This window comes from Plectropomus leopardus, chromosome 13 (assembly GCF_026936395.1).
Source record: "Plectropomus leopardus strain MGB_pleo_1.0 chromosome 13, ASM2693639v1, whole genome shotgun sequence".
In the NCBI taxonomy this organism is placed as follows: domain Eukaryota; kingdom Metazoa; phylum Chordata; class Actinopteri; order Perciformes; family Serranidae; genus Plectropomus; species Plectropomus leopardus.
In genome coordinates, this window is record NC_142188.1 from 13,232,832 (window position 1) to 13,260,127 (window position 27,296).

Consider the following 27,296-nt stretch of genomic DNA (forward strand, 5'->3'; position numbering starts at 1 on the left):
AGAGCTCTGTGCTCTCCCTCGTAGTGTATATTCAGTTGCTTCCCTTCCCCTGTTCCGCCATTAAAGCCCCTCAGCTTGGTGTTTGGGAATCGGGGAAAAGGACAAAAATGCTTTAAAGCGTCGGAGCAAACGGCCGTGGGGACGGGACTTGGGGGGGGGTTGTTGCCCGCGGAATGTATGGACCTTCAGCTGCCAACTAAACGGCGCCCCAAAGAAGTAAATATGCGGTTAGTGTCAGCCAAGTGAGAGGAGTCTGAGTCCGGATTGGAGTGGGTTTCTCTGCCGTTAGGGGGGACGCTCGGAGAAGCTCCATTTGTTTTGGCTGCGGTTGGAGACTGAGGAGTGTAAACACAGCAAAGCAAAGGTAAGGGGTTAGCCCATCTTCTTGTAGAGTTGATATGGGCCTCTGAAACGGATAAAGGCAAAACATAATCCCGTAATGTTAGCGAGCAGTTAGCTAGCTTGGCTGTAATTCCTGGCTGGCAACCGAACCACCGTATACTACAGTTGTGTTTTGTTTGTTTGTTTTTACTTTTTTATTAACCGTTTTTGAAAATTCAGTGGTCAGTTACAAAAACAACAACTTACAATTGAATATAATGACACAAGTAGGCAGAAAACACACAGACAAAAGAATAAAATAAGAAAGACAAAAGTATGAACACACACAGGGGTTTACTTTGGTAGTTATAGTACTGTGTGTAAGTCTAAGACCACCATAGATTTGCTGTTCTGGCAAAGTTGTAATACAGTACTGTGCAAAAGTCTTTGGACACCTTGAACTTTGTTATTTTGGCAAGGTTATAAATATCACGCATATTTATTCAGTAGTCTCCTTACCTCTTTACCAAAATACAACAAGGACATACAAAAAAAATATAGTGTTTAAAACGCAAAGGTAGTAGAGTAAGACTTCAACAGGCTAAAGTAGCAAGTATTAAGTGTGTCCTCCTTTTCCACTTGGCATGTCTTCTGCTCTCTTTGGCAGACAATATGAGATTTACAATACTAATCTTCTGGTGTATTTACACCAGGTTGCAGTCAAGATATGTCCAAAGCTCAGTACTGATTGTTTGAGCTACCTTTTTATATGGTTATACAATTCCATGTTTCACACTAAATATTCACTTCAGTCTGAATAAGCCATTTTGCTCCGACTTTGTTGGTGTTTCAATGCCTTGTACGTGCTCTCTGTGGTATTTGTTTGTTTCTTAACAAACATGTTTTGCGTGTGTGTCTATATATATGTATATGTATTATTATTATTATTATTCAGACTTAAGTCAATATTTAATGTGAAACATGGAATCATATAACAAACGGTAGCTCAAACAAACAATACTGAATCTTGGGGAATATCTTGAATACAGCCTGGTGTAAATACACCAGAAGATTTGTTTTGTAAATCTTATATTGTCCGCCCAAGAGAGTTAAAGACATGCTAAGTGGAAAAGGAGGTCACACAAAACACTTGAAACTTTCGCCTGTTGAAGTTGTTTTATTCTGAAAATGTCTTTGAAAATCGGACTTAAAATCGTTCCAGAAGATAGTCACATGTTCACATAGGAAAAAATAAAGTGTTCTACCATGTTGTTACAGCAGGCACATTTGTCATTCATATCAGGGATATATCTATAAATTACAGAATTTACTGGATAGTATTTGTGTACATTTTTAAAAAGCAACTCTGATTTTGTGACTTTGATTTTGTTGGGCAGAACATATTTGTAAGGAGTAAATACAGTATTTCATGTCTCACCATCAAGAGTCTAGTTTGTCCATTTATATTTGACAGGTGCTACTGTTCCTGGAATATCCTTTAACTGTCAGGCAAAATAAACAGCTACCTCGTGATATAATTGCTAGTTTGTTAGTTGAGTAGCTGTTAATGTACACAAGACACCAGCTCATTTGAGTTAAACTGTTTATTTCAGGTGAATGTATGAATTGTAAGCATGGCATTTGCTGGTCATGAGTAAACAGGTTGAACGTGACCACCTTTGCTGTTAAATATGGGCAAAATTCCGGTACAGATACTAATTATTGTCAGCTTTATCCAGGTGGATGAATTATAAACTTCAAATATGTTGAATACTACAACGCTGAAGTTAGCTTCCGATTCAAAGCTTCCGATTCAGCAGTTAAGGGAAAAGTAACTTAGGTTGCTCAGCAACCGATCCTGGGCTTTTTGCAACTTTAAGTATTGTGAAAACAGGATAGACATTTAAGGTGAAGCCTCAACGTTGTCTGTAACCCACTTTATTCTATCTGTGAAAATATAAAAAAGGGAGATTTCACTGCTATTTTTCACATCCTGACCACATTAGACTCGGTCCTAATTAAAAACCACTATACTTAGACGGTTCAAATCTGGACAAGATTATCCCAGAGAGGCTAAATACTATTTAAAACACTTTAAATTTTTGAAACCTTTATTCAGTATGTGAAAAGAGGAAGATTTCACTACATTTTTCAAATGTAGACATCATTGGATCTGGTCTCTGTTTAAAAAACCCCTATACCTAGACAGGTCAAATCAGGGCTATAGGTAGAAAAGGTAGATTTCACTGTGTTTTAAAAGCAGTGAAATCTACCTTTTAATTTTTGCATTTTCAAAATGTAGCCTCTATGAGATAATCTAGCCCAGATTTGATCTGTCGAGGAACAGTGGTTTTTGATTTGGATATGGTTTAATATGGTCAGCATGTGAAAAAAAGAGATGAAATCTTCCTTTTTTGCATTTTCTCAAATATAAAAAAGGTTTTACAAATCTGAAACAGTGTTTTAAATAATATTTAGCCTCTTAGGGATAATCTAGTCCAGGTTGACCTTTTTAAGTGTTGTTTTCAACTTTATCAGGGTTTTGATGAAGACGAAGTCCAATGTGGTCTACTTTGGAAAATCGATTTCTGTCTAAATACATTGGTTTGTGATTCAGATCTGGTCTAACGTGGGCAACGTAAAAAAACAGTGAAATCTTCCTTTTTTTTGCATTTTCTCAAATAGAGTAAATGTTTTACAAATTTAAAAGTGGGTTTTAGACAGTTGTGACTTTACCTTAAATGTCTAACATGCTTTGACAACAGTAAGCAGTGCAAAAATATGAGGAATGGACTTCTCCCTCATCTCTCCCCTTAACTGCTGAATCGGAAGCTAACTTCAAAGTCGTTTGAATACCTCAGGGTGTGTTGGTAAACTTTGAGGCGTGGTGTAAACACATAGACTACAGCCAACTCCTCTGTGAGCTGTCCCAGCCAGCAAACTTTATCGTAATAGCTCTTGTCTCGTAAATAATGTTCACATTGTAACACATATGGTTTGAATTGCTCAGTTTCATATGTAGGTAATAGGCTTTGGGGTGAATTCAATTTCAGGGCATCAGTAAGTGTCTTAACCAGTCACGCGCCTCCCTGCTGGGTGTCTGGTTTCATATGTCCTTGTCTCCTGTTACCCAGCTCGGTTGTAGGGCACATTTGCCTGGTGTATATAACTTACTGTATGGTGTTTAAAGCCAGAGTCAGAGTACAAAGAAATAGACCCCGCGAGATTCACCGTTGCACCCCAGGCTGCATCTTCGCTCTGGCACTTTGCTTTGTGAGTGTCTTAAGTTAAATATTGCTCCCTTTGTGTTTTGCTGTAAATTGGCGCCAGGTTAAGAGCAAACAGCACTGTAGATTTTTGCAAGTGTTTGACGGTAAATGACCTAATGGCTGAGTGGCATAGGTGGTTGCAATAAAGCACGCTCTGGCTAGGTTTTGTGTAAAGGTGCATTATTTTAGAGATTTACCACTGAAAACCTGGAAAGTTGAGCACCATATTTGCCTGTTTGAATGCAAAAAAATTTCTCTCCGTTGTACTGTTAATCATTTTACCTTTAGCAGTGTTTGCCAAGATTTTTTTATTCATTATTTAGCGTAGTTCAATATGTTTATTTGGCGTAATATCAAGGCATTTTGCTGAAATGCCCTGTGTTTTTTTTTTCATTGTGCCCTAGTGTACTGCTTGCTGTGTGGTCTCCTTAAAAGTGGATCTGCCGAGCTGAGAACCCCTCTGAACGGCAGGAATCCTCCCTTGGTGGCGGTGCGACGATGACCGAGCTGGTTGCCAAGTGGGCTTGTGAATACTGCACATACGAGAACTGGCCGTCAGCCATCAAGTGCACCATGTGCCGCGCTCAGAGGCCCAGTGGGGGTGCCATCATTACTGAGGAGCCGTTCAAGAGCAGCCCTGCTCTGGATGCCAGTCTGCACCAGTGGGACCCCGCAGGCCTCAGCAACAGCCCAACCCAAGGGGGATCCAGCTTACTTATTTGTCCAGACTCCAGCGCCCGACCCCGCGTCCGCATTGCTGATGTACCTGAGACTAGTAGCAAGTGGTCATGCCACATGTGCACCTACTTGAACTGGCCTCGGGCCATCCGTTGCACTCAGTGCCTGTGCCAGAGGCAACAGGCTCAACAACAACAGCATGGGCAACATGCACCCCATCAAGGACATCATACCCAGCAGCCACGCAGCCCCACAGAATCTCCTCAGACCTCAGGCTCTGGATGCCGCCCTGCTCCCGCGACCACCACTACAGACCCCTGTGAGGAATATAATGACCGTAACAGGCTCAACACTCATGCACAGCACTGGACCTGCACTGCCTGCACTTACGAGAACTGGGCCAAGGCACTCAAGTGTGTGGTTTGCGACCACCCCAGGCCCAACAGTCTACTAGCTGAACCCATCGAATTGGCATCAGAGCCTGAGAGCCAACAGCCCTCCTCAAAACTCAATGAACAGGACAGGGAAAACAGGAGGGGCGTTGTTGGGCATGTGGTTGGGCAAGGAGTAGGGAGTGTGGTAAGTGGGGTGGGAGGTTGTAGCAGCAGCCAAAGGAGGTCACCCCCAACCTCTAAACGGGAGTCAGAGGTGAACATGGACTTTCAGAGGATTGAATTGGCATCCGGGGCTGGGATTGGGAGTAAAGAGGAGTTGGAGGTGGATTTCAAAAAACTGAAGCAGATTAAGAACAGGATGAGAAGGACTGATTGGCTGTTCCTCAATGCCTGTGTTGGTGAGTTTCAATAATATATTTTATTGAAGTGTTTTAACTTGATCATCTTGTGTTTGTTATTTTATAATGTGGACAATGAGTAAACTGAAGGATGTAAAGCAAGCCAGCAGAAAAATGGGTGACCATGAAATGGGATTTCCCAGAATTTGTGTGAAGGTTTAAAAAATGTTGCCATCCTTAAGGTTAAATTTGAAATCCAGTTGTGTAGCCAAATGCAGGGGCCAGATGCATAAATAATGTGTACAGAAAAAAACACGTGTACACCTTTTCCCATTTATAAAGGAAGAATGTGTGGTGAAAATATACGCACCTCGTGTATTTTTTAGAGCAGGCGTACACATGGTTTTAGCTAAGATCGCCGCAGGTGACATGATAAAAATTACATTAAATATAAGTTGAGAGATGGAAAACAACATCTTACGGTTGTTTGCCAACTTCAGTGATTGTTTTTTTGTTTTTTTAGCCCACACTGCATTGTGTAAAATATCTATCAGTGGCACATTTATAAAGTTAATCTTTAATTTTTTATGAGTGATACATTTCAGCAATATATTTTTATGCATTCTTTACTGTATTTCTCACTAAAAGGTGTAAAAAAAAGGTGGAGGAGCATGTGTCAACATGCAAACGGCTGTTAAAGGGCGTTTCTACATCAATTTATGGTGAACTATGGTTGTGGAAATGAAGCTCGTGCCTGTATGCTCAGCACCACAATGATTGTGATTTTTAAAATGGAATCAGGCATACACACAGTTTTCTAAATCTAATGAAAATAATGCATCTGCATATTTTTGCCTCTGTGCAAACACACAGATTTCTTTGTGAATCTACACAGAGTTTTATGCATCTGGCATCTGGTGATTCTGATTCCCGTCCTACGGATGCTGATACACTGTATGCGTAGAAATCCCCTGCATTCAGCTAGTGTAAAACTTTCCTACACAAACAGCGAGTGTCCGGCCACCCACACCGTAGACTGGTGAATGTAGAGTGGGAGGGAGGATGAACATTTTAAGAACAACTAGTGACTGCTTTTTCTTTCCCACTCACACACCACTATCTCACTCTTTCTCCTGCCTTTGCCATGGCTACGTAGAGTTTGTTCTGCACACCCACTCAACCTCCAGTCCATTTCCCTTATATGCCTCTTTGACGGACAATTCCTCTGTGTTACACTGACAGCACTAATTTGACAGCTGTGCATGTATTTGATATCCCTATGAAGCCATTGCAGTGATTAATAGTCATACGGTTTTACAGGCTGCTACATTCCTCAAAGCAAAGGAATCATCAGGTCTGAATGTCAGAGGACCGTCACTGTAGTTAGTTTGCTTCTGGTCCTACACTGAGACTCTACTGCATGTGACAGGGTGAATTCCCTCATGCCTGTTTGGTTTGTCCCCTTAGGAGCAAGTCTCATCTGGTTAGGGTGTGTGACGTGAGTAGGTCTGATTTCTTTTAGCATATTGAAGTGTTAGCTTTCCTTATCTGATCGGAAGTTCCTCCATTGTCCCTTGAAGGAAATGAAATCCAAGCCATGTCAGAAATCTCTTCCGATTTGCCAGCAAATTCATCACATGTACTCTGGAAAATTTTCAGTGTGCTGCTGACTATTCATTTCATGATTGATATCTTCTTATTGTTTCCTTTATTAATTATTTGGTCTTGGGAAAAAAGCCTATTACAGTTTCCCAGAGCCGAGAAAAATTTGCATATTGTTTAATTTATCTGATTAACAGCCCCAAACCCTCAAATATTCAGTTTACTGTCATAGAAACAAGATTAGCAGCAAATATTCACATTTGAGCAGCTGGAACCACACTGTTGGCAGTTTTGCTTGATAAAATGTTTTTTTATTGACTAATCAACTTAACGCTTCAGCAGCTCTAGAAATGTTATTTCAGTGTCTGAATTTCTTTGCCCTCAAATATTCCTACAGTGGAAATGTCCAAATTTATACTTTTTGCTGATAAACCCACATTGCTTCACATTTGCTCCTGAGACAACATCCAAGTTACACTAATGCTTCATTACAATCGTGACTCAAGGTGATGATGCTTCACAAGTATTTTATATCTCAATTTAGTGCTCATAACATAGCACTTAGTTTTTATTATTATAGTATAGTGAGTGAGTAAATGAGGTGTGACCCAGCTGCAGTCTTAAAGGACACTAAGATGAGTGCATTGCCTAGTTGTGTTGAAGAGAGGCAAGTGACTTTGTCCTCTGTTGCTAGGGAAGGTTTGCCTGTCATTGACGTATAGACATCGCTGTTTGTAAACAGTGACCTCAAAGTTCCTAACCATGCTTCGGTATCCTTCACTGAAAATAGCACGACCCTTGTAACAGAAGTCAAAAAATAAATAAGTCTTTGGCAGCAGCAATGATCTTCACCCCTTTAGTGTGGATGACCCTGGATCACCTCCCTAAACTCAACTGGTGGTGCTTGTACCCGTGTAGGAAATTCGCAGATGTAACTAATAGCATTATTCAATGGCTTTGGTTCATTTAAGTTCCTCAGTAAGAAATGTCAATGAGCCAACACACACGACACCAAGGAATTTGAATTTAAATGGAATGCTATTAATGACACTTCTGCATTTCCTTGCTGTAACATGCCAGTGTCTGACATTTAAATGCACTATACTCTTCCTAGTAATTTGTTCTCCGTGAATTGGAAATCCCTGAAGGTTGTTTGCACTATAAGAGCTTCTGTAAAAGCTGTCAATCAATTAGGGAGTAGGACTGGGTTCACAGTGTATAATATCCATCTTTTTTTTAACTAATAATGGAGATTATTTCACTTGGCTCCAGTGAAGGTCTCCCTAAGTAACTAGAAATGATTGGCACGTTTCTTGAAACTCCATGAAATGATATAAATGACAATGATAATGACAATTATCCTGATGAAAACATTTACAATTTAATTTATCTCTCTTGTCCAAAGCAACACACAAATGAGGTACAATACACTTGTTTGCACAAGGTTTGCACAATATGTAAAAAAAAATATATAGCCATTATTTTTGACAGATTGTAAAATAAGATGCGATTTTAGTGGTAATTTTTGCATTTCTTTTTCAGTGTAAAAAGAAAATGATCATGATGTGATTTATGCTGGTGTCTTCACCACACAAGCATGTTTCTTAACATCTGGAATATGATTTGTAGGCCACGGCATCTCTCTAGTAACGTGATGCTTAATTTACAATAATAGGTAGTGACACATTTTACCTTTACCTTATCTTTTACTCATTGTGGGAAAATAAGGTCAAATTATTTGGTGAAAAGGTTCCTCTTTCATTCTGAGTCAAAATTTTGTAAGGAAAGGAAATTTTGTCAGGGTAGATATAGTAAGCAGTGTGGTTTACCTTGTTTCTGTTGGCCTATTTCAAACCCTAACAGTGGTAGACACACTCAGTTTGACAAACTTTTTTTTAGGCTACTGCCAGAATATGCTTATTTAGCTGCATAGAACACCCATTTATGTTGTACATCCCAAAATCTTCCAGCTTTATAATTTTTTTAACCAAAAAGTACATTTTAACTGTAACACAGTGGTATATTACTCACTGAAGTTACTGAGCAGGTAGGACGGCAGACTTTACAGTACCAACATTTGTCAGATTGTCTCATAATAGAGATGACCCCCTATCCACACAACTGAAAGAAAAGAACATGCAGTGTGTGGAGGAAAAAAGACCAGCGTCACTTAGCCCGATCCATTCCCTGTCATCTCATTCTTTAAGTGTACGCCTGTTTGCATATTTTGCGCCTTTTTTGTTCTCTAAAAGATCTGTGGGTACAGTACTGACTGCAGGGCTACAGGCACGCCCACACTAATGGAGTGTTTTGTGGAAAGTGGTTGTGATCCCTCTCTATCACACTGCGCTCCTATTGTGTAGCTTCTCTCCTCATCTCTCACAGTGCTAGCCAGCTCCACATGGCACAGCGAGTCCTTCCACCCACTCCATGTCTCTCTCACTCTCTGGTCTCACTCACACACAGTTTATGCAGCTGAGCATTGTGTGTGGTCCTTTGACGCGAGAACAAAAGCTCAACAGTGTTTAATGCCGTCAAATGTACGAGAGAATACTACATGGGCATTTACTGTGAATGCTAGAATTGGAAAGAGAAATTTTGCTGTGTGGCATTGGAATTAATTTTTGGGTTGAGGTTTGATTTGATTTGATTCTGTTAGAATAACACTGAATAGTTTCTTCTCCTTCAACAGATAATAACTTTGACTTTATCTCTCTGTGCTGCTGGTTTGATCACAGTAATGGAAGCTGGCATTGGTGCCGAAACCTTCTAAACTTTTCTTCTGTTGAGCTGATAATACAGCCACCCACTTTCATTCTCAGTTGACTTTTATCAGTGCGTGAGCTGTTGCCTTCGTTTAGGAGTTGGACTGAAGATATATCCGTCACATCACTATTGCATATACACACCACATGCACATCACACTTTTTTCAGTCCTTCCTACATTAAAAGAGAGAACAGACTGAAAATGGACAGTGTCTGAGCGTCAGATGTATATGAGTTAATGGTGAAAAAAAATGTGTGAAGGGCCAGTTCACCGAAAATAAATAAAATATGTATTTTTCTTCTTATCTGTAGTGTTGTTAAACCATTATCTGGATTGTTTTGGAGTGAGTTGCTGAGTGTTGGAGATATCGGCTGTAGAGATGTTTGCCTTCTCTCCAGTATGATGAAACTAGATGGCACTCAGCTTCTGCGGCTCAGAGCACAAAAAAAGAAAAGTATTTGAAAAACGCAATAGCGGTGTGTCTTTCCATATATCATGACCCGGTTACTCAAGATAATTCACAGACCTTGTTGTAAGCAGTTTCATATAGGAACTATTTTCTTTCTACCAAACTTACACCCACCAACTGTGTCAGAAGGAAGCATGCATCTACCACTAGCTCACCTAGCACCACTGAGCTAATAAATATCACAGTTCAGCTGAGGAGGATGCCATTAATGAGTCTCTCGTCCATCAGCTAATGCATGCTTTCTTATGTGCGGTGATAAGGCAGGTGTAGGTTGGTAGAAAGAAATACAATGTCTTCAAGAAACTGCTCATAACAAGGTCTGTGTTTTTTTTAGCACTTCAAGAAACCAGAAGCTGAGTGCCATCTAGTTTACCTTTATATTAGACAGAAGGCAGATATCTCTATGGCTGCCATCTCCAACACAATTCGCACCAAAGCAATCTAAACTGCTAAACAGCACTACAAGTAAGAGGAAAAATCTGTATTTTTGATTGAAGTGTGCAGTTGAACATCCTAGTAGTCAGTTGGTGTTTAAGGGAGAGATCACCACAGTGTTAAGTTACATAGCAAAATAACTTCAAAGCAAAAGACGGTGAAGGTTGTATGTTTTCTGTTGCACACATTGTTTCTCTAGTGTCTTGGTGAATAGATAAGCACGTGAGTTTGTGTGCTGGTGGTTGACATAAATAGCTTTTGTCAGATAGCAATATTTGCACATAGTGGCAAAAAAGTAAAGAAAAGCAAATACCTCCATCTGTCGGATCAAACACATCCTTCAACCCTCTCACACTAAGATCTAAGCCTGAAGATTAAGAGGGGAAAAAATAACTGACAGATTACAGTGTGGCCCCCTATTGTCTTTTCTCCTTGACTTCAAAGTCAGCGAAGTCTCGAAGCTATTAGAGCTGCCATGGAGATAAAGCACATTCTGATCTCTAATATTTTATACTTTATGGTTGAGCACAGAATGTCCTCTGCACAAGGTTGTACTTAAGATATGTCATTTCTGTAACTGTTGTGCAAAGTCATGATGTGGTTTTTAACCACAGCGATCAACATGTTCAAAGGATGCTCATTTAATGTGCATGATCCAAACAAAAGCAAGCTGACAAAATGCTTTTGTTTAACTTTTCAGATCTTTATCCTCAAGCTGTTAATTTTGTGTTTGTAAGTCTCTATACAAAGTACCCCATCGACCTCCTATTAAATGTAAAATGTTATTTTTGTGCTAACCTGCCATTGGTTTTTCTTTGTCAGAGGTTTTCTATTAAAGTATAAGACATTTTTTTATTAATGTGACACTTTTACCTCCTCTATGTCTAAAAGGTGTTGTAGAAGGTGACCTGGCAGCTGTGGAAGCATACAAGTCATCTGGAGGTGACATCGCACGACAGCTAACATCAGACGAGGTGCGCCTATTAAATCGGCCCTCAGCATTTGATGATGGCTTCACGCTGGTTCACCTAGCCATCCGCTTCCAGAGACAGGACATGCTGGCTGTGTTACTCACGGAGGTCAGTAGAGACAACCAATAGGTAGTTAGTCTACTTTAGGGATCACCATGGAGAGGTATCTTTATGTGTTGTGTTAACACTTCTCTCTACAGCTATAAATAGTGGCGCGGCATAGCTCAATATATCATAACAATCGTTCAATTTATGATAAAAGCAGCAAATTTGGCAGACATGATTATGGATACATTAGAAACAAATCTGGATGTCAGGCCATCACAAACTCTGACCCCATTTGACTCAATATTCAGATTTGAGCAGGCAGTGGGAGACAGGCAGAGAAAAGGTAGGCTTTGAGTTTATTTTGAAATGATGAGAGTGAGTCTGAGTTGCAGATGTTTACTATTATTATTATTAATATTATTATTATTACTATTACTGTCATTTAAAGTACATCAGTAACATACAGATAATTATGTAGAATGCTGACATTTTCTTGATGTCAACATTCAGTGGGAGTACATTTACTGAGCATTGTTACATTATTGTTAACATGCAGCTGTACTCTCTGCTGCAATCCAGTTATTACTGTAACATGCGGATGCAATTTCATCATTTTGTTGCATTGTCTTTCATTTAATATTGCCTTACATTGTAATAAAACATATTTTCTCTGTAATTTATATGTACTTAATATTTGTGGTGTTGAAAACATGGACACAGCAGCTTCGGGGTGACTAAAGTACTATATACCAGTAACAGCAGGTGGCCATGGTCATGAAAATGCCAGTCTGCAGTAGTCCGAAATTCAGATTTCTTCTTTATACATTAAGCTATATTTGTACCAAATTTGGTGCTTTTATCACAAAATGAACGATAGGTTTGCTATGCCGCCCCACTAAAACATTTTCCATGATGTTGGTCAATAATCATTCTGTGCAACAAATACAAAATTTACCAGGATGTACTGATTGTGAAATCCTGGGCTCATACAGAAGTTTCTATTTGGTCAATAGTTATTAACAACGTTTTTTGTTGTTTTGTTTATTTAATTTTTGTTGTTATTTTATTCCCCCTTTTGTGCCAAGTAAACAGAGTAAAGCATTTATGATATAGCCCTTCATTACACTACCTGTGTATGAGCAATCTTTGTTTATCCCAAATGCATTTTGTATTGTCCCCAAGACGAATGGACACTGTTACTCTTGAGCCCTGCTGTGTGAAATAAATGTAACATAACAGAAAAATGTTAGCCACTGCCATTGGTGAATGTCAGCTTATTCGCCAATAGGTCGATGGCAGTCAACGAGTCCATATCGGTCGATACTGATATTCGGCCAATAAATTGATGCATCCCTAAAAATTAGTCTTTTCTCATTCATCAGCAGTGCCAATTCATTTTTATTTATTTCTCATGCTCCTATTTCACCTGTAATTAAAAAAGAGTAAACACAATTCAAAAGATGGAGCATAACGATTTTGAGCAATTTTAAAATTGGAGGGTCTCTGGTGGAATTTACACCCTTGAATTACTGGTATGATTGTGGCAGTGCTTGTTTCTGGGTCAGCGATGATGCAGCTTTTTCTTGTGAAGTCTTTTTAATCTCAACATCCAGTGAGATCAGCCAGGAGCAATCACAAGGGCAAAGTGTCTGTGGAGGAGAGGGACAGGAATTCAACTACACACTCCTCTCTCTGTGCCTGCAGGAAATCTCCAATGTGATAGCTGTTACTTTTTTCGTTAGGATTTCATAATGTTAATCATTTTTACACTGAGTGTTTTGTTAAAAATGTGGGTTCCCTGGTGTGTCTATGTAACAAAAAGGTTCACTGAGCTAATGCATGTGTGTGTGTCAGCAGTGTGCACAGGCTGAGGTTTATTACAGCTCGCTTGCCGTCATCACTGTGATCCCAGATTATCTGTATACACACCTCTCCTCCCACACTCACTTGCTGTCCCAGTTTCTTTTCGAGGGGGTCAGTGACTAACCGCTGGCTCATGCCCCGAAAATGCTTCAAAGCCAACAACTGCTTGAACACCAAACACAGATACATGTTTTGTATGTGTCTAGAGGCAACTTAGATTAGATAAGTGAAAGTAAAATTAGATCAGATCACTGAGGCACACACCCAAACACACAAAAAGTCATGCCTTTTGCAATTAGTCAGGCTCCAGCTATGCTGGGAAAATAATTTAACTAAAAGCCATGCTGTTTTTACTGTATGTGCAAAATTTTTAATTCAGTAGCCATTATTAGACCAAGCTTAAAGGCAAATATGGTAATTCCTACAACCAAAACATTTACCCTAAAGGCACAAATAGTGTAAAGGATTCTTCTGTGTAACTCTTTGAAAACCTGGGCAAAATTGGCTCGATTTCTTTCAATTTCATGGAAAGAAAGCAACTTAAGAAGAAGTGACCCAAAATTTATAGTACTAGTAAAAATATGAATGAGATATTAGATATTAGTAAAAAGTTACAAAAACATTCCTGAAAATGATTTTATTTTTAATATTTAATTATGATAATTACAAATGTAGTTGTCTGGAAGTTTTTCCCTAGCTTTAAAAGAAATAATTGCAAATTGCAGGACATTTCTTGTCAAATTGCTCACAATTCTGAATGAAATCAGTCCAATTTGCTTGAGGTTCAAAGTTTTAAATATCTGAAAGGTATATAGCTGGTAGAAAGGTATCTGAAGGCAGCACATGAATAGTGTAGGCTTTCCAGGTTTCAAAGAGTTAAGGGCATCTCCAGAAACTTTCAAAACAAATTTGATTTAAACTGCAAAACATTAGATATTGTCCAAAATGTATCATCCGGTCATAATTTTGCATCTTCCCCTTTATTTCCCTCCCTGTAGCTTTCTGTTTTACACCCTGTACACCTCAGTGTAGTATGTGATACAATTGGTCACAGCTATGCAGCTTAACTACCTTAAAGGCTGTTTTAACACAGGCATTTTTTAGTTTTGTGGCTACTTGTGAAATACCACCTTCCGCAATTGTTTGAAATGCTCTTGCTCAATTATCAGCCTCTGCCTCATGCGCTCTTTTATATTTAGATTAAACTTCCTTCCTTTAATCCTCTCTTCCCTGCAGGTGTCTCAACAGGCAGCCAAATGTATTCCAGCCATGGTGTGTCCTGAGCTAACGGAGCAGATCCGTCGTGAGGTGGCGGCCTCTCTTCACCAGCGCAAGGGAGACTTTACCTGCTATTTCCTCACCGACCTGGTGACCTTCACGCTGCCTGCAGGTCAGCACCACAGACAGTTGTCTCCAAACAATAGACATGAATGCTATAGTGTGACTTCCAGAAGCTGTCAAAGTGTACTTTCTGTGTTTTGTATATGGGTAACTTAAAACTCTGTTGTTGGAGAAACCCAGTCTAGCCATCCCCTCTGGCTTGCCAAGTGTGTGACAGAAAGCTTGTTTTGTTTACTTGTGGTGTATGAAATTGCTTGTTGTTCGGATGCTGAGGGGATATAATGCTATGGTTGTCTGTCTCGACTGCAGAGGATGGAGGCTACCTCTGGCTCACTGTTTGAGTATTGTTCTTGCATACTGAATATACCAGCCCGCCAACGATGTGTGTCTCTCGTTCATAACAGAGCTAAACTTGGCAATTTTGCCAATGACTCTGTAAAATTGCATGCATTCAGTGCTGTTTCTGTTGAATGTCTTTGTGTGGAATAGCTATTATAGTCCAGTCTGTTGCTGGTGGCTAAGCTAAGAATTTTTGTTATTGTAGAGTGTTCAGGACAATGCAGACCTTGGCTTCTGGCCACTATAGAAAGCTGTTCTGTTCAGTTCCACAAAGTCACTGCATTCATTTATTTTGGCTGAAGAATAAGCCACTGTATTGACAAGAGCTCCGAGCATTCAGTGAAAGTCAGTGGCCATTGTGGAAAGAACAAAACATGGTGGCTTGAGTTGAAATGAGCCACAAAAGAAAAAAAATCTAGTTGCCCTTTTCAGTCATTTCAGTTAGGTAATTAGTAAGATTTTATTTATATAGCACCTATTAAAACAAAGCGCTTCACAGGATATAGATGCAGAAAAATACAAAACATACATATGCAGCTGTAAACAGGGACACACATATATAAATCAGATAATGAAGAGGGACGGGTCCCTAAAGGAGTAGTGCAATCCCCCTTGGATTTGCAGAGGGAGTGGGGTGTGAAAAAGAGACCTTGGTCAGATGATCTGAGTGGCCTATAGGTGGTTAACACGCTGACTGCAGTATTTGCATGAATTGCATTTGGGACATGAGTGCTATGAGTGTTAAGAACCAGTTTAAAGGAATACTTTACCCCCCAAATTACCATTTGTACATCAATTACTTACCCCATGTTACACTGAATTTTTCTTTGCATTTTTCCAGTAAATAAAGAATCCAAAAATCAGAAAATTCTTGATGAATTAAAGTCATAGCCAAATTGCTTTAAAACATCTATTTACAAACTCACACAACTGGCAGTATAATCCAAGTCTCATTTAACTATTTGTTTGCTCTGTATTTCTTAAAATACAGCCATTTCGAATAGGAAACTACTGAAAGTACTAACAAAAACACACTAACTGATCAAGGCAGTGGTAGACCAGCAGCTCCCATATTTAGTGAGGTAAAGTTACTGTTTTTGTCAGTGGAGTTTGGCCTTAAAGAAAGTCATTGATTAACTTGTAGTTTAGTTTCCCATCAGAAAGGGCCGTATACTGCACAAGTTATGTGGGACTTTGTAAATAGATGTTTTGATATAGTTTTACTGTTGTGAAAAGTGAACCCCTTTTGACTTCAAAGAATTTTCTCAATTTGTGGATCCTTCGTTCATCAAGGAGGTACTTGAGAAAACTAACTTTTCTTGACAAATTCAGCGTAATGTAGAGTGCGTAGCTGAAATATAGTTGGTCATTAGGGAGGTGAAGTATTCCTATAAAAAGAGATTAATGCATTAATCTCATAAATCAAGGATTTAATCCAAGATTTAACTTTCCCTGCACTGGTGTCCCCTCTGATAACACCCTCTTTGGACATCTGTCATTCAGTTCTCTTCTTTTATTTATCTGTTTCAGACATTGAGGACTTGCCGCCAGCAGTTCAGGAGAAACTGTTTGATGAGGTGCTAGACCGAGACGTACAAAAAGGTGAAATATTTACTCTATAAACTTCACAATTTAGTGCTGCAGTAACACCTATCACACGCTGTGCTTACATATGGATGCAATTTCTTTGAGAAAAAGAAACCAGATCCAAGACAACAACGATGGTCTGGCTTGGCAAGCAGAGGGAGCACCCTCACAAACTGTGTACTATAATGGGAAGGCTGCCGAATCCTGGCAGTGTTATATTACTTGTATCTCCCCTCTTGCCAACACGGCATTCTGCCGGTCTGCTTGTCACCCTGCCAGGCGGTGTGTCTTTATCGTGTGTACCAGTTGCGTCTGCCTTAATCAGCCTAATTGAGTTTTAGGGATTTCTCTGATCCCCCCTGAATGATTGTACTTCCTCTCAGCCCACACACACAAATATAAACACACATTTAAAAGGCATCACTTCTCTGCAGCCCTTTCTTTCTTTCTTTCTTTAGTTTCCTGCTTATTTGTGTGCCCTGTTTAATTAGTCCATTGTGTCAAATTTTGAACACTGCAGTATAGGTTCAAAGAAAAGAAATCTTTATCTCGCCTTCAAGATCCTTTCTGGGTGTGTTTGCTCGCACTTAAATAATTAGTTTTGGCAGAAACATGAAATATCTAAATGAATAGATAACCTTGTGTCCATGTTCAGGTTAAGGGATTAAGCCAAGGCCAGTTAACACTACGTAAAACCTGATTAACTTGCTGTGTTAACTCCTCTGGATGCATAGTGTGTGCCTTTACAATTAAAAAAACAGGACAGGGAAAGTATCATGGTAGCAATGTTGCATAATGCAGAAAAAGATCACTCCTAGAAGCTTTGTATAGTTGTGTCCAGTATAAATCAACACTTTGTCCGATTTAAGATGATCAAAACCATATTGATCTTGTTATGTTGTTCTTGTTTCCATAAGCCTAAAAGCTCAATTACTATATAAATCATTTATTGAAGTTAATTGGTAAATTTCAAACACATGTTCACAATAAGAAAAGGCTGTGTGTTCTACCAACACAGAGTCATTTGTCTCACTGCACTGCCAGTCCAAATGCTCCAACCCCCCCCCCAAAAAAGTGGTTATAATTGTAATAGGGACAGTTCATTCCAAAACAAAATAATTTATTATTATATATAATAATTTATCTCTAAGTTTCCACTTCACAGCATGTTTCCATCATAAATATTAGCACACACAGTACACTGTTTATATGATCTAGTGTCCTACTGTACCCTCACTTCTTGCTATCATCCTGTTTTGTGGTGCACATGCAGACCTATGTATCTAGATGTCAAATCTATTTTGACAGGTGTGAGTAGTCATTAACACTCTCCCAAACAGTCCTTTCAAATGCCATCACCTGTCTTGCAACTTGGAAAACCCCCATCATGGCCTCTGTACAGCCTGTGCACATTCCCGAGTGCTATGTATTCTAGGTAAAACTATTAGCACCACTGTGGTTTTGCAAAGAGATACAGCACTCAACTTCTCCTCCCCTCTTGTACAGAACTTGAAGAGGAGTCTCCCATCATCAACTGGTCACTGGAGCTTGGGACCAGATTGGACAGTCGATTGTACGCCCTGTGGAACCGCACGGCCGGCGACTGTCTCCTCGACTCCGTGCTGCAGGCTACATGGGGCATCTATGACAAAGACTCAGTGCTCCGCAAGACCCTGCACGACAGCCTGCACGACTGCTCTCACTGGTGAGGCCTGCAGACTGGAGAGGAGTTTTAGGGATTGGCATTTTGCATCACTTCCATATTTGAGTATTTGCAAACATTATTGAAATTAGCTCTGATATACAAATTTAACTTTACATAACTTGCACTGCACATTCATTTTGTTTATTTTGTCAAAATACTTTCAAACATCACTCTTACACCTGGTTGCCATTCTGCCTGTAACATTTGATCAAGTGATATTTGACTGAAAGTGTTTATAAATATTATCTTAATGTATACCCTTTGCTTTGTTATTTTTGCACATATTTTTAGGTAGCATTTACATTATTGCATTCCTGTTCCAAAAATTTAAACATTTAATACAGAACAACTTCAATTAATGTTTATATTTATTGTTATATTTATTATATTCTTGCACAATGTCAGCTGGGTTAGGCTCCTGTCTGCTTGCAACCATGAACAGGATAAGTAGTCAATATAATATATATAATATTGTATAATAATGGATGGACATTTATTATATGTGTGTGTGTGTTTTTTTTAACCAAGCAAAAAAGAAGGCGATGACTATATTTAGAACAAATGTACTCATATTTGAGTTCTTATGCCCATTCATATGAGGAGTACAGGTTATAGTGTGGTTTAGTTCTTTGAAACACAAGCTGTAAGCATTAAAGCATGCTGATTTGCACAAGTCTTGGGCACCACACACGAATCGCAGTTGGTGCTCACATGCTGCTTTTCAGAAGAATGTTTTTATTGAGCTTACACCTTAAAAACATGAATACACTATCTGTTTGATATACATATACTGCAGACTGAATAAATAAGTGTTTTTACCATAAATGCTGGACCACTGCAGCATTTGCAAAACATCTATACCTCTTCATCTTAATAATTTAAAAAAATAAAATAATTTAATTTAGCTGACTGTTTTACATAGTAATGTTTACAAAAAACAAGCAGGTTGAGTTTAGTATCTTCCTCAAGGACACATAAACAGCTGAAACTTGACATTCAACAGTCTCAAGTTACGTTTTGTTTTTCTTTAGCATTGCATGACTTTGTTGGAAACTGGGACATGCGGTTTAGAGATTGGGACACATACCAAGAATCCAAAGTTTGGATTGAAGGCTCATGCAGAGATCGGAGACTTTGATCTAGAAATGAGAGGCTTTGACTGGGGGATTTAGAGCAGTCACACACATTTTCGAGGAGATTAATAAACAAGTGCAAAGTTGGCCTGAAAATGATTTTACATGAACACAACAGCCCCAGTGTGACTCATGTCTATTTCTAAGATACTGTGGGTTTTGCAGTGAGAAAATTACTATTTAGACATAATGAGTAATTGCCATCCAACCTAAACTGCAACAGAGATGAATAGCAGTCACACGCCTTTCTGCACACAGAGGTCAATTAATGTCAACTGACAAAACAGTATTTGTGTGTGTACACTCTGCAGGTTTTACACGCGCTGGAAGGAGTGGGAGTCGTGGTATTCCCAGAGCTTCGGGCTGCACTTTTCCCTTCGAGAGGAACAGTGGCAGGAAGACTGGGCTTTCATCCTCTCCTTGGCTAGTCAGGTACATGTACATGAAAGCAAACACGCACATTAATATGGAGGACAGGAGCTTGATGTGCTTAAAATGTGACACACTAATGATGTATGAATTATGCAAGAAGCTTTACTGCTCTTACCGCAGTATACTTAATCTGTAATGCCCTCTGAAAGTGCATCCTGTCTGTCATCAGCACTTCTTCGCCTCTCACTGCTCCGTGTGACCTCATAGACTAAGTAGTTTGGGTGGGTTGTTATTATATCTGGGTGTGAAAGCACAGTAATTGTGTTTTTTTCATGCTTTAACGCTTACTGGGGTAACTGGGCAGAAGGAACCTATAGTATTTAAGAATCCTTGCCTTCGTTTATGGAACCCCCGGCTTTCTAACTGTTCTTTTCCCCTCGTGTTGTGTTTTCTTTTACAGCCAGGATCCAGTTTGGAGCAGACCCACATTTTTGTTCTTGCACACATACTTCGTAGGCCCATTATCGTCTATGGAGTGAAGTATTACAAAAGTTTCCGTGGCGAAACGCTTGGGTACACCCGTTTTCAAGGTTAGTCGACTGTTTGGACTGAACTTGTTTTGGTTAAATATCATGAAATGTTGAGTGCAGCTCCATTCCAGCTGCTGTAGAAGGACTGGACTCCCTTTGTGAACTAGCTCCAGCCTACATGTGTCTGCATAGCTTACATAGCTGACATAACTGCCCCTCTGAACTGTCAGTAATTGCTATTTACAAAATGTATCAGGCTAGTACCTTTAATTTAAGGGGTATTTTAGTACTGTGTGACTCAAAATAACAAACAATGTTACAAAATACTACTGCCTGTCTGAGGAGCAGCGGTTGAAGAAGTATTCAGATCCTTTACTCAAGTAAAAGTACTAATACTTCATTGTGAAAATACTCTACAAGTAAAAACCCTGCATTAAAAACCTTAAATAAGTAAAAGTATGTAAATATAATCAGCACAATGTACTTACGTGTTAAAAGTATAATTGCTCATTTTGCAGAAAATTTGTCCCTACCAGTGTTTTACATTTAAATATTTAAATATAATGTTTGGATTAATATTACTGTTGCGTATGATGAATTTTACTGCTGTAGATATTTAAGGTTGTGCAAATTTTAATAACTCCTCATATGCTGTTAGGTAGTTAAATCTACAGCAATGCATCATATTCTACAACATTATCATATGTTTCTAGTGTCGTCATCCTGTGAGAACCACAAATCTCTAAGATGTCAGCTTTCTATGGCGACAGAAAAACACCAAAACCCTGTTTTTAGCTTTGTGACAATGACATTTTCCACCTTATGCAAGAGGGTTTTTAAAGAGTTTATTTAGATGAATAAATAGAAGAATTTTCCAATATATAATCTTTCATTTTGTCATCAACATTCACATCCAAAATCACAAAATTTTGAAATATTTGGTTTTCACTGGACAGGAAAGGTATAAAAAATTGTAATCTAAAAAATAACTAAAGCTATCAGATAATAGTAGTGAAATAAAAAGTGCAACATTTACTTGGGGAAGAAGAGTAGAAGTATAAAGTGCATAAAGCAGAAATACGTAGGTAAAGTACGAAAACATCAGACAGTTCACCCAAAAATTAAAAGATACATATTATTCCTCTTGCCTGTATAGCTATTTTGCCGAGTCTTGGAGATATTGGCTGTTGAGAACTTTTTCTTTTCTCAATTGCAGTTGAGCTAGATGGCACTTGACTGGTAAAATACATCTGAAAAACTCAAAAGCAAGAAATCACAATCACTCAAGATAATCCACAAACCTTGTTGTGAGCAGTTTAATGTATCTACTGACACAAGATACAAGATCTACAAGATGCTTCTGCTAGCATCACAAAGCTAGCTAATGTTACAGCTCAGCAGAGGAGGACACCATTAATGTTCATCTCGTGTCGTCACAAGTACGAGCCTCTCATCTGTGAGTAGATACACTCCTTCTGTGCAGTGATGTGCTCTTGGGTGTAGCTCGGTAAAAGAAAATAGCTGTCTGTGGATTAGCTTGAGCAACCTGGTCATGATTTGGACAGAGTAATTGCTTTTGAGTTTTACAAATTCATTGTTTTTTGGCACTTTTAGCACCACAAGCCGGGTGCCATCTAGTTTCATTATATTTGAGAGAAGGCAGACATTTCTATGGCTGCTGTCTCCTACATTGGAAAACCATAACAATCTCCATTGACAAATAGCATATTCTTCCTCTTAGTAGTAAGAGAAAAAATATGTATTTTTGATTTTTGGGTAGGCCGCCACTTTAAGTACAGTAAATGTACATTCCACCACTAAATAGCAGTATACAGAGAAGTGGGTTGGGACACTGGAAAGTGTTCCACATACACACACGTTCAGGAACATGAGAACATGTGTAAACCATCAGAAACAATCCTGTGAGCGTGGAGTGCGGGCTCTACGTTTATGGCTCACAGTAAAAACAACCTGGATTCAGTTTGCCTGCTGAGTGATGCTGCACAGGGGATGATGAAAGTGCTCTGTAATGGCCAACCGTTTGTGGTAAAGCCCGCCTGATGGATCCGTGATTTACTGTTGCCAGGAGCCAATGTAAAACACACAGGGGGAGGCGTGCGTACGGGCGCCTATAGCGAGGGGAGTTGGCGCTTAGTAAAGTGGTGACCAAGTGAACCCAGTAAAAAACAGAGACCGTGGTTACTGGGAGAGGAGAGTAGCTAAACAGAGGCCTCTCAGTTGTGGTGTCAGTTGCAAAAGTATTCATGAGGTGAGCAGCTTTGTATGTTATGGAACTGAAGAAATATGAGACATGAAATATGAGCAGATGTTTCTGCTTTGTTTTGTGCATAAACAGTATGTAATGCTAGAATTAACACTAACTGTGTTTGAACATTTTCAGTAGAGATATGTAACTAAAAACATACACTGCATTAATGTAATTTAGTGGAATATATGTACTTTGCGTAAGTTTGTCCATATTCTGCTTTATACTTGTACTCCACTACATTTCAGAGAAAAAAAGTTATTTGATAGCTATAGTTACTTTGCGGATTCAATTTTGACCTGCAAGACATATACATAAAATATGATGCATTAATACTGATTAAACTGCAAAAGAGTATATAAATAGTTAAAATCCGCTCCAGCTCAATGAACTACAACATTAAAATGCTTGTATATGCATCAGTGGGAAAATGATCCTATAATATATCTCTAATTCTGCTGCATATCCTTTACTCATGATACAATAAATACATTTTGCAGATAATTCTTTATACTTTTAATAATTTTACCAGATTACGATTTTGAATGTAGGACTTTTACATGTAATGGAATATTTTTTTACATTGTGGAATGGTTACTTTGATTAACGTAAAAGTTCCGAAAACTTGTTCCGTCACTGAGCATTTCTTATTTCCTCTTATCTCCCCTAAACTCATCCCACAATGTTATAGGACGTTTCTTTTGTCAGTTTTGGCCAAAAATTTACATCATGTACACGACAGCCCTCAGTTTACCTCCTTAACAAAGAACATGAGTCTAAGAGACAAAGTTTTATTGAAGGGAGAAAAGCAAAAAAAAAAAAAAAAACAAAAAACAAAAAACTTGTGTTATAGTATAATATGTTTGATCCAAAACTGCAGTAAAAACATTAACATCTTCTGTCTCTGAAAGAAGGGTAAACAAAAAAAAAAAACAATTACTGAATAATGTACTGTATTGTGTTGTGAGCAATTCTTAAGTAGATTTTTGTTGAGAGTTTGTTTTATTACACTTAACTGCAAAAGCACTGAAACCTCTGCAGACCAAGCAGGGAAACCTGAATCTGTTCAGAACAAATGTGAAAACAATGTTTTTGAAGTGGTAATTGAGGAAAAACGGTAACGCCTGCACACTTACTCCATGCCACACGAGTTTATTAAAACTCGTGTGGCATAAAAAAAAATGTAAAAAGATTGATCATGTATACAGTCATTAAAGTGAAGCCAGTTTCAGAAACAATTATTTGACAGAGAAGTGATTCATCACTCTTCATAAAACTAACTATTAAATGTTAATATTTGTCCAATACATATATATAAACTTATAATCACTAAATATATATTTAATAAGCACTGGAAAAATAGATACTATGACAATATGTTGTACAACAATGATAATCACATACAGTATAATGACAGCTCTTACCTGTGCCCCTCTACTTTTACATTTACATTTTCTTAATGTATTTCTTGGAAAATTATAAAAACAAACTCTCGGGCTCCATCCAGGTGTGTACTTGCCCCTTTTGTGGGAGCAGAGTTTCTGCTGGAAGAGCCCCATTGCGCTTGGATACACGCGGGGCCATTTCTCAGCACTGGTGGCCATGGAGAACGATGGCTTTGACAATCGCGGCGCGGGCGCCAACCTCAACACAGACGATGACGTGACGGTCACATTTCTGCCACTGGTCGACAGCGAAAGGAAGCTGCTTCATATTCACTTCCTCTCAGCGCAGGAGGTACGTTCCCCACTGTGTCCACACATTTCTTGTTTGTCCTTTGGAATTTATCTCATGATTGATGTTTTCGTTTTTGTTATTGGGATGAAATCAGTTCACCTGCCTCGATCAGTTAGTTTGTTTGTGTCATTGTATGACTTCAGTGAATCGCAATAAACACTTAAAAACAATAAAATCACACAATAACTAATGTATTTTTGTCAAAGGAGTCTAGTGGCTCAGTTTTCTAGGACATTGATAACTGATCTGTTTCCAGTCAGAAAGGAATGTCTGAAAGCCAGATGAAGTGATAAGAATGTTCTAAATATAGCATACACTTAAATTGATACTGTATTTTTTTAGGTGGGCCAATATATGTAAAATCCACAAAGTTATCCGAATTATCTCTTAAAGAGACATAATGCCTCAGCAGGTGTATAAGATTTAAGATTTAGACCAGTGATATGGCTCCCTCTAATGGCCACATTTGGTCCTCCTTGTTCCTCAGATGGGTAATGAAGAGCAACAGGAGAAGCTGCTGCGGGAGTGGTTGGACTGCTGTGTGACAGAGGGTGGTGTTCTGGTGGCGCTTCAGAAAAGCTCACGCCGCCGCAACCACCCACTTGTCACCCAGATGGTGGAAAAGTGGCTGGATGGCTACCGGCAGATTCGCCCCTGCGCCTCTTTGTCTGATGGCGAGGAGGAGGAAGACGATGATGACGAGTGACAAAACTGAAGCTGGGGGGAGAGGGAGGCGGTCTGCTGGGGGTAGGACTTCTCCCTCTACTCTCTCTTACAGTTTCCCTTTATTTTTGTTTTCCCTTTCCTGACACGGACAAATTGTGAAAGCCTTCAGGAGAGGACAGGGAACCACGAACCCCCACTCACCCACCACCTCTGTCAGAAGAGACTCTTCTGGCACACGCAGGCACTCAGATACACACTTAAAACACATTCAACTCTTAACTCTGACAAAACTGAGACTGACAAACTGCTGCGAGAGTCGTGGAGAGAATAAAGGTTTACGAATGCAAAATGACCTTTCGATTTGTTTCGATTTTCAAATGTTAAGGAAAAAAGGAATCTTTATCCATAGATGTAAATGCATGTGGTTGTTTTAAAAAAAGAGTATAAGGAAATATACCAGCATTGATTCAAATCAACACTTTATATCTGTTCAGTGTGGGCACTGACAAAAGCACACTTCCAAATTGAACTTTTTGAAGTTTTTTTTTTTTTTTTTCCATTTTAAGGGTTGGCTTGTTTAGCATTTTGTTTTTGAATGGGCAGGGACAAAGCCAATAAATATCCTTATCTTTAGAAAACCAGAGATTGTGTAATAATAAATGACTTTAATCCTTATTACTAAGCACTGCACATTTATTAAAACATTTCTATATAAATACAGTATCATTGCTTGAACAAAGGTCATATATGAAGCTCTTGAAAAGGGAGATTTTCCTTTTGCAAGTGAAATCTACACTCATTAAGGTTTAGCACACAAACATTCATGTTGGATCTTTTGGTTTACCTTTTTTTCAGACTGATTGAATTGAGAAGTTGTGTGTGTGCGTGTGTGTTTTTTCTTCTCTGAACTTACTCTACATATTTATTGTTTGGAAACTTATACAAGCTAATAAGAGCTTTCTGTATATTTTTTTTCTTTTTTTGTGGTTTTGTTAATTATTCTCTCAATCTTGATGAAGACACGTTGCACAGAAACACTGTTGCTGTGAGGAAAGAACCAATCATGACCATCAGTGAAAAGTTTACTTATGTTGTTGCGTGCAATTTAGTACCTCATCTGGATGCCTAAAGTCTGGTGCTTTTTATTTTGGGCAGGCGAGTGCAAGACACATTTAATGTTGACATAAACCCTCGAGTCACACTTGTCTCCTCATTGTCTCCTATTTCCTCTTTGTCCCTTTTTTCCTTATAGCATTGTCAAAGTCACCCTCATGGTACACGTCAGTTCACCTCTGTAACGCCTGTTTGTTGTCATTATGTGAAACCATCTTTTAAGTTTTTGATTAAGGTTGTTGTGAGACCGCAACATATAAAACCAAAGCTGACAGAAAAAAAGAAAGAAAAAAAAACAAACACAAGATGTCGTTACTTTTTTGCTGTGAATGTTTTGCATTTTGTTTTTTCTTGCCATTGCGTACTGTAACCTATTTCGTGTTTCATTCAAGTCATACACGTTTTGAGCATCACCTGTATGTTGCTTTGTATTTATGCAATAGTTGCAGTTGTGACTATGATGGTTTGTGGATTTAGGCCTGACTTCACTATACAGAGTGTAACGCAATGAACAGGCAAAATAAGGAAAAAAAAATAATAAAGGAAAACCTTTTTGAATGTCCAGCTAAACTGTTTCCTGTCTGATATTCTCAGTTATCAATTTGGTTGTTTCCTGTATCGGTTAATGCTGAGATTTATTGATAAAGAAAGCTCTCAACACAACCCATCATCATGTAAATGTCATTAGATTTGTATCTTTAAACATGACCGTTAACTTTCACATTAAGTCAGTTATTTTTAAGTTTTTGAAGCACAGGTTTGTAGCTGCACACAACACTGCCAAAATTTGTAGCACCCTCTAGTGGACAACGTTGCACAACAGTATTAAAAGGAGAAAGTCAATTGAAGGTCACAAATTAATTAATTAATTAATTAATTAAAAAAACATTTCTTTTTAACTTATAAAGTATAAAAAGTCAGTAAACGAGCTTATAAGCAAGCAATATAAACAATTTCACATATTTGATGTTTGGTTTTTTGTTTGTTTGTTTCTTTTTGTTGGGGGGGGGGGGCAATTAACTGTTTGTTCCATAGTGAAAATAATGAAAAATGCTTGGCACAATTTCCCAGAACCCAGGGCGATGTGTTTATTTCAGTTCAATAATTTTTTATTTCTGTTGTCCAAGAGGACACTATACTGTTATGATTTTATAATATTTGAAGACATGCTACACTATAGCATTTTGATGACATATTTTATAGTAATGCTTTATCATGATTTTGGGTGATATACTTCACTTTGATGTTTTTTTCACAATTTTGGGAGACATACAATGCTATGACGATCTTCCATGATTTTGGTAAACGTACTATACCATCATGTTTCTTTCTGATTTTGGATGACATGATT

At 38.6% G+C, this 27,296-nt stretch overlaps 1 protein-coding gene across 1 annotated transcript; it reads left to right on the plus strand.

The window, feature by feature from the left end:
* Positions 1-26,515, plus strand: zranb1b (zinc finger, RAN-binding domain containing 1b). The gene is made up of 10 exons (XM_088086577.1): positions 1-364; positions 3,995-5,061; positions 11,166-11,353; positions 14,393-14,546; positions 16,367-16,438; positions 17,930-18,128; positions 19,573-19,693; positions 20,094-20,223; positions 23,937-24,166; positions 24,654-26,515. The coding sequence occupies exons 2-10, from the start codon at positions 4,089-4,091 to the stop codon at positions 24,870-24,872; spliced, it is 2,286 nt and encodes a 761-aa protein (XP_087942703.1). The 5' UTR covers positions 1-364; positions 3,995-4,088; the 3' UTR covers positions 24,873-26,515.
* Positions 26,516-27,296: the final 781 nt, after the last annotated feature.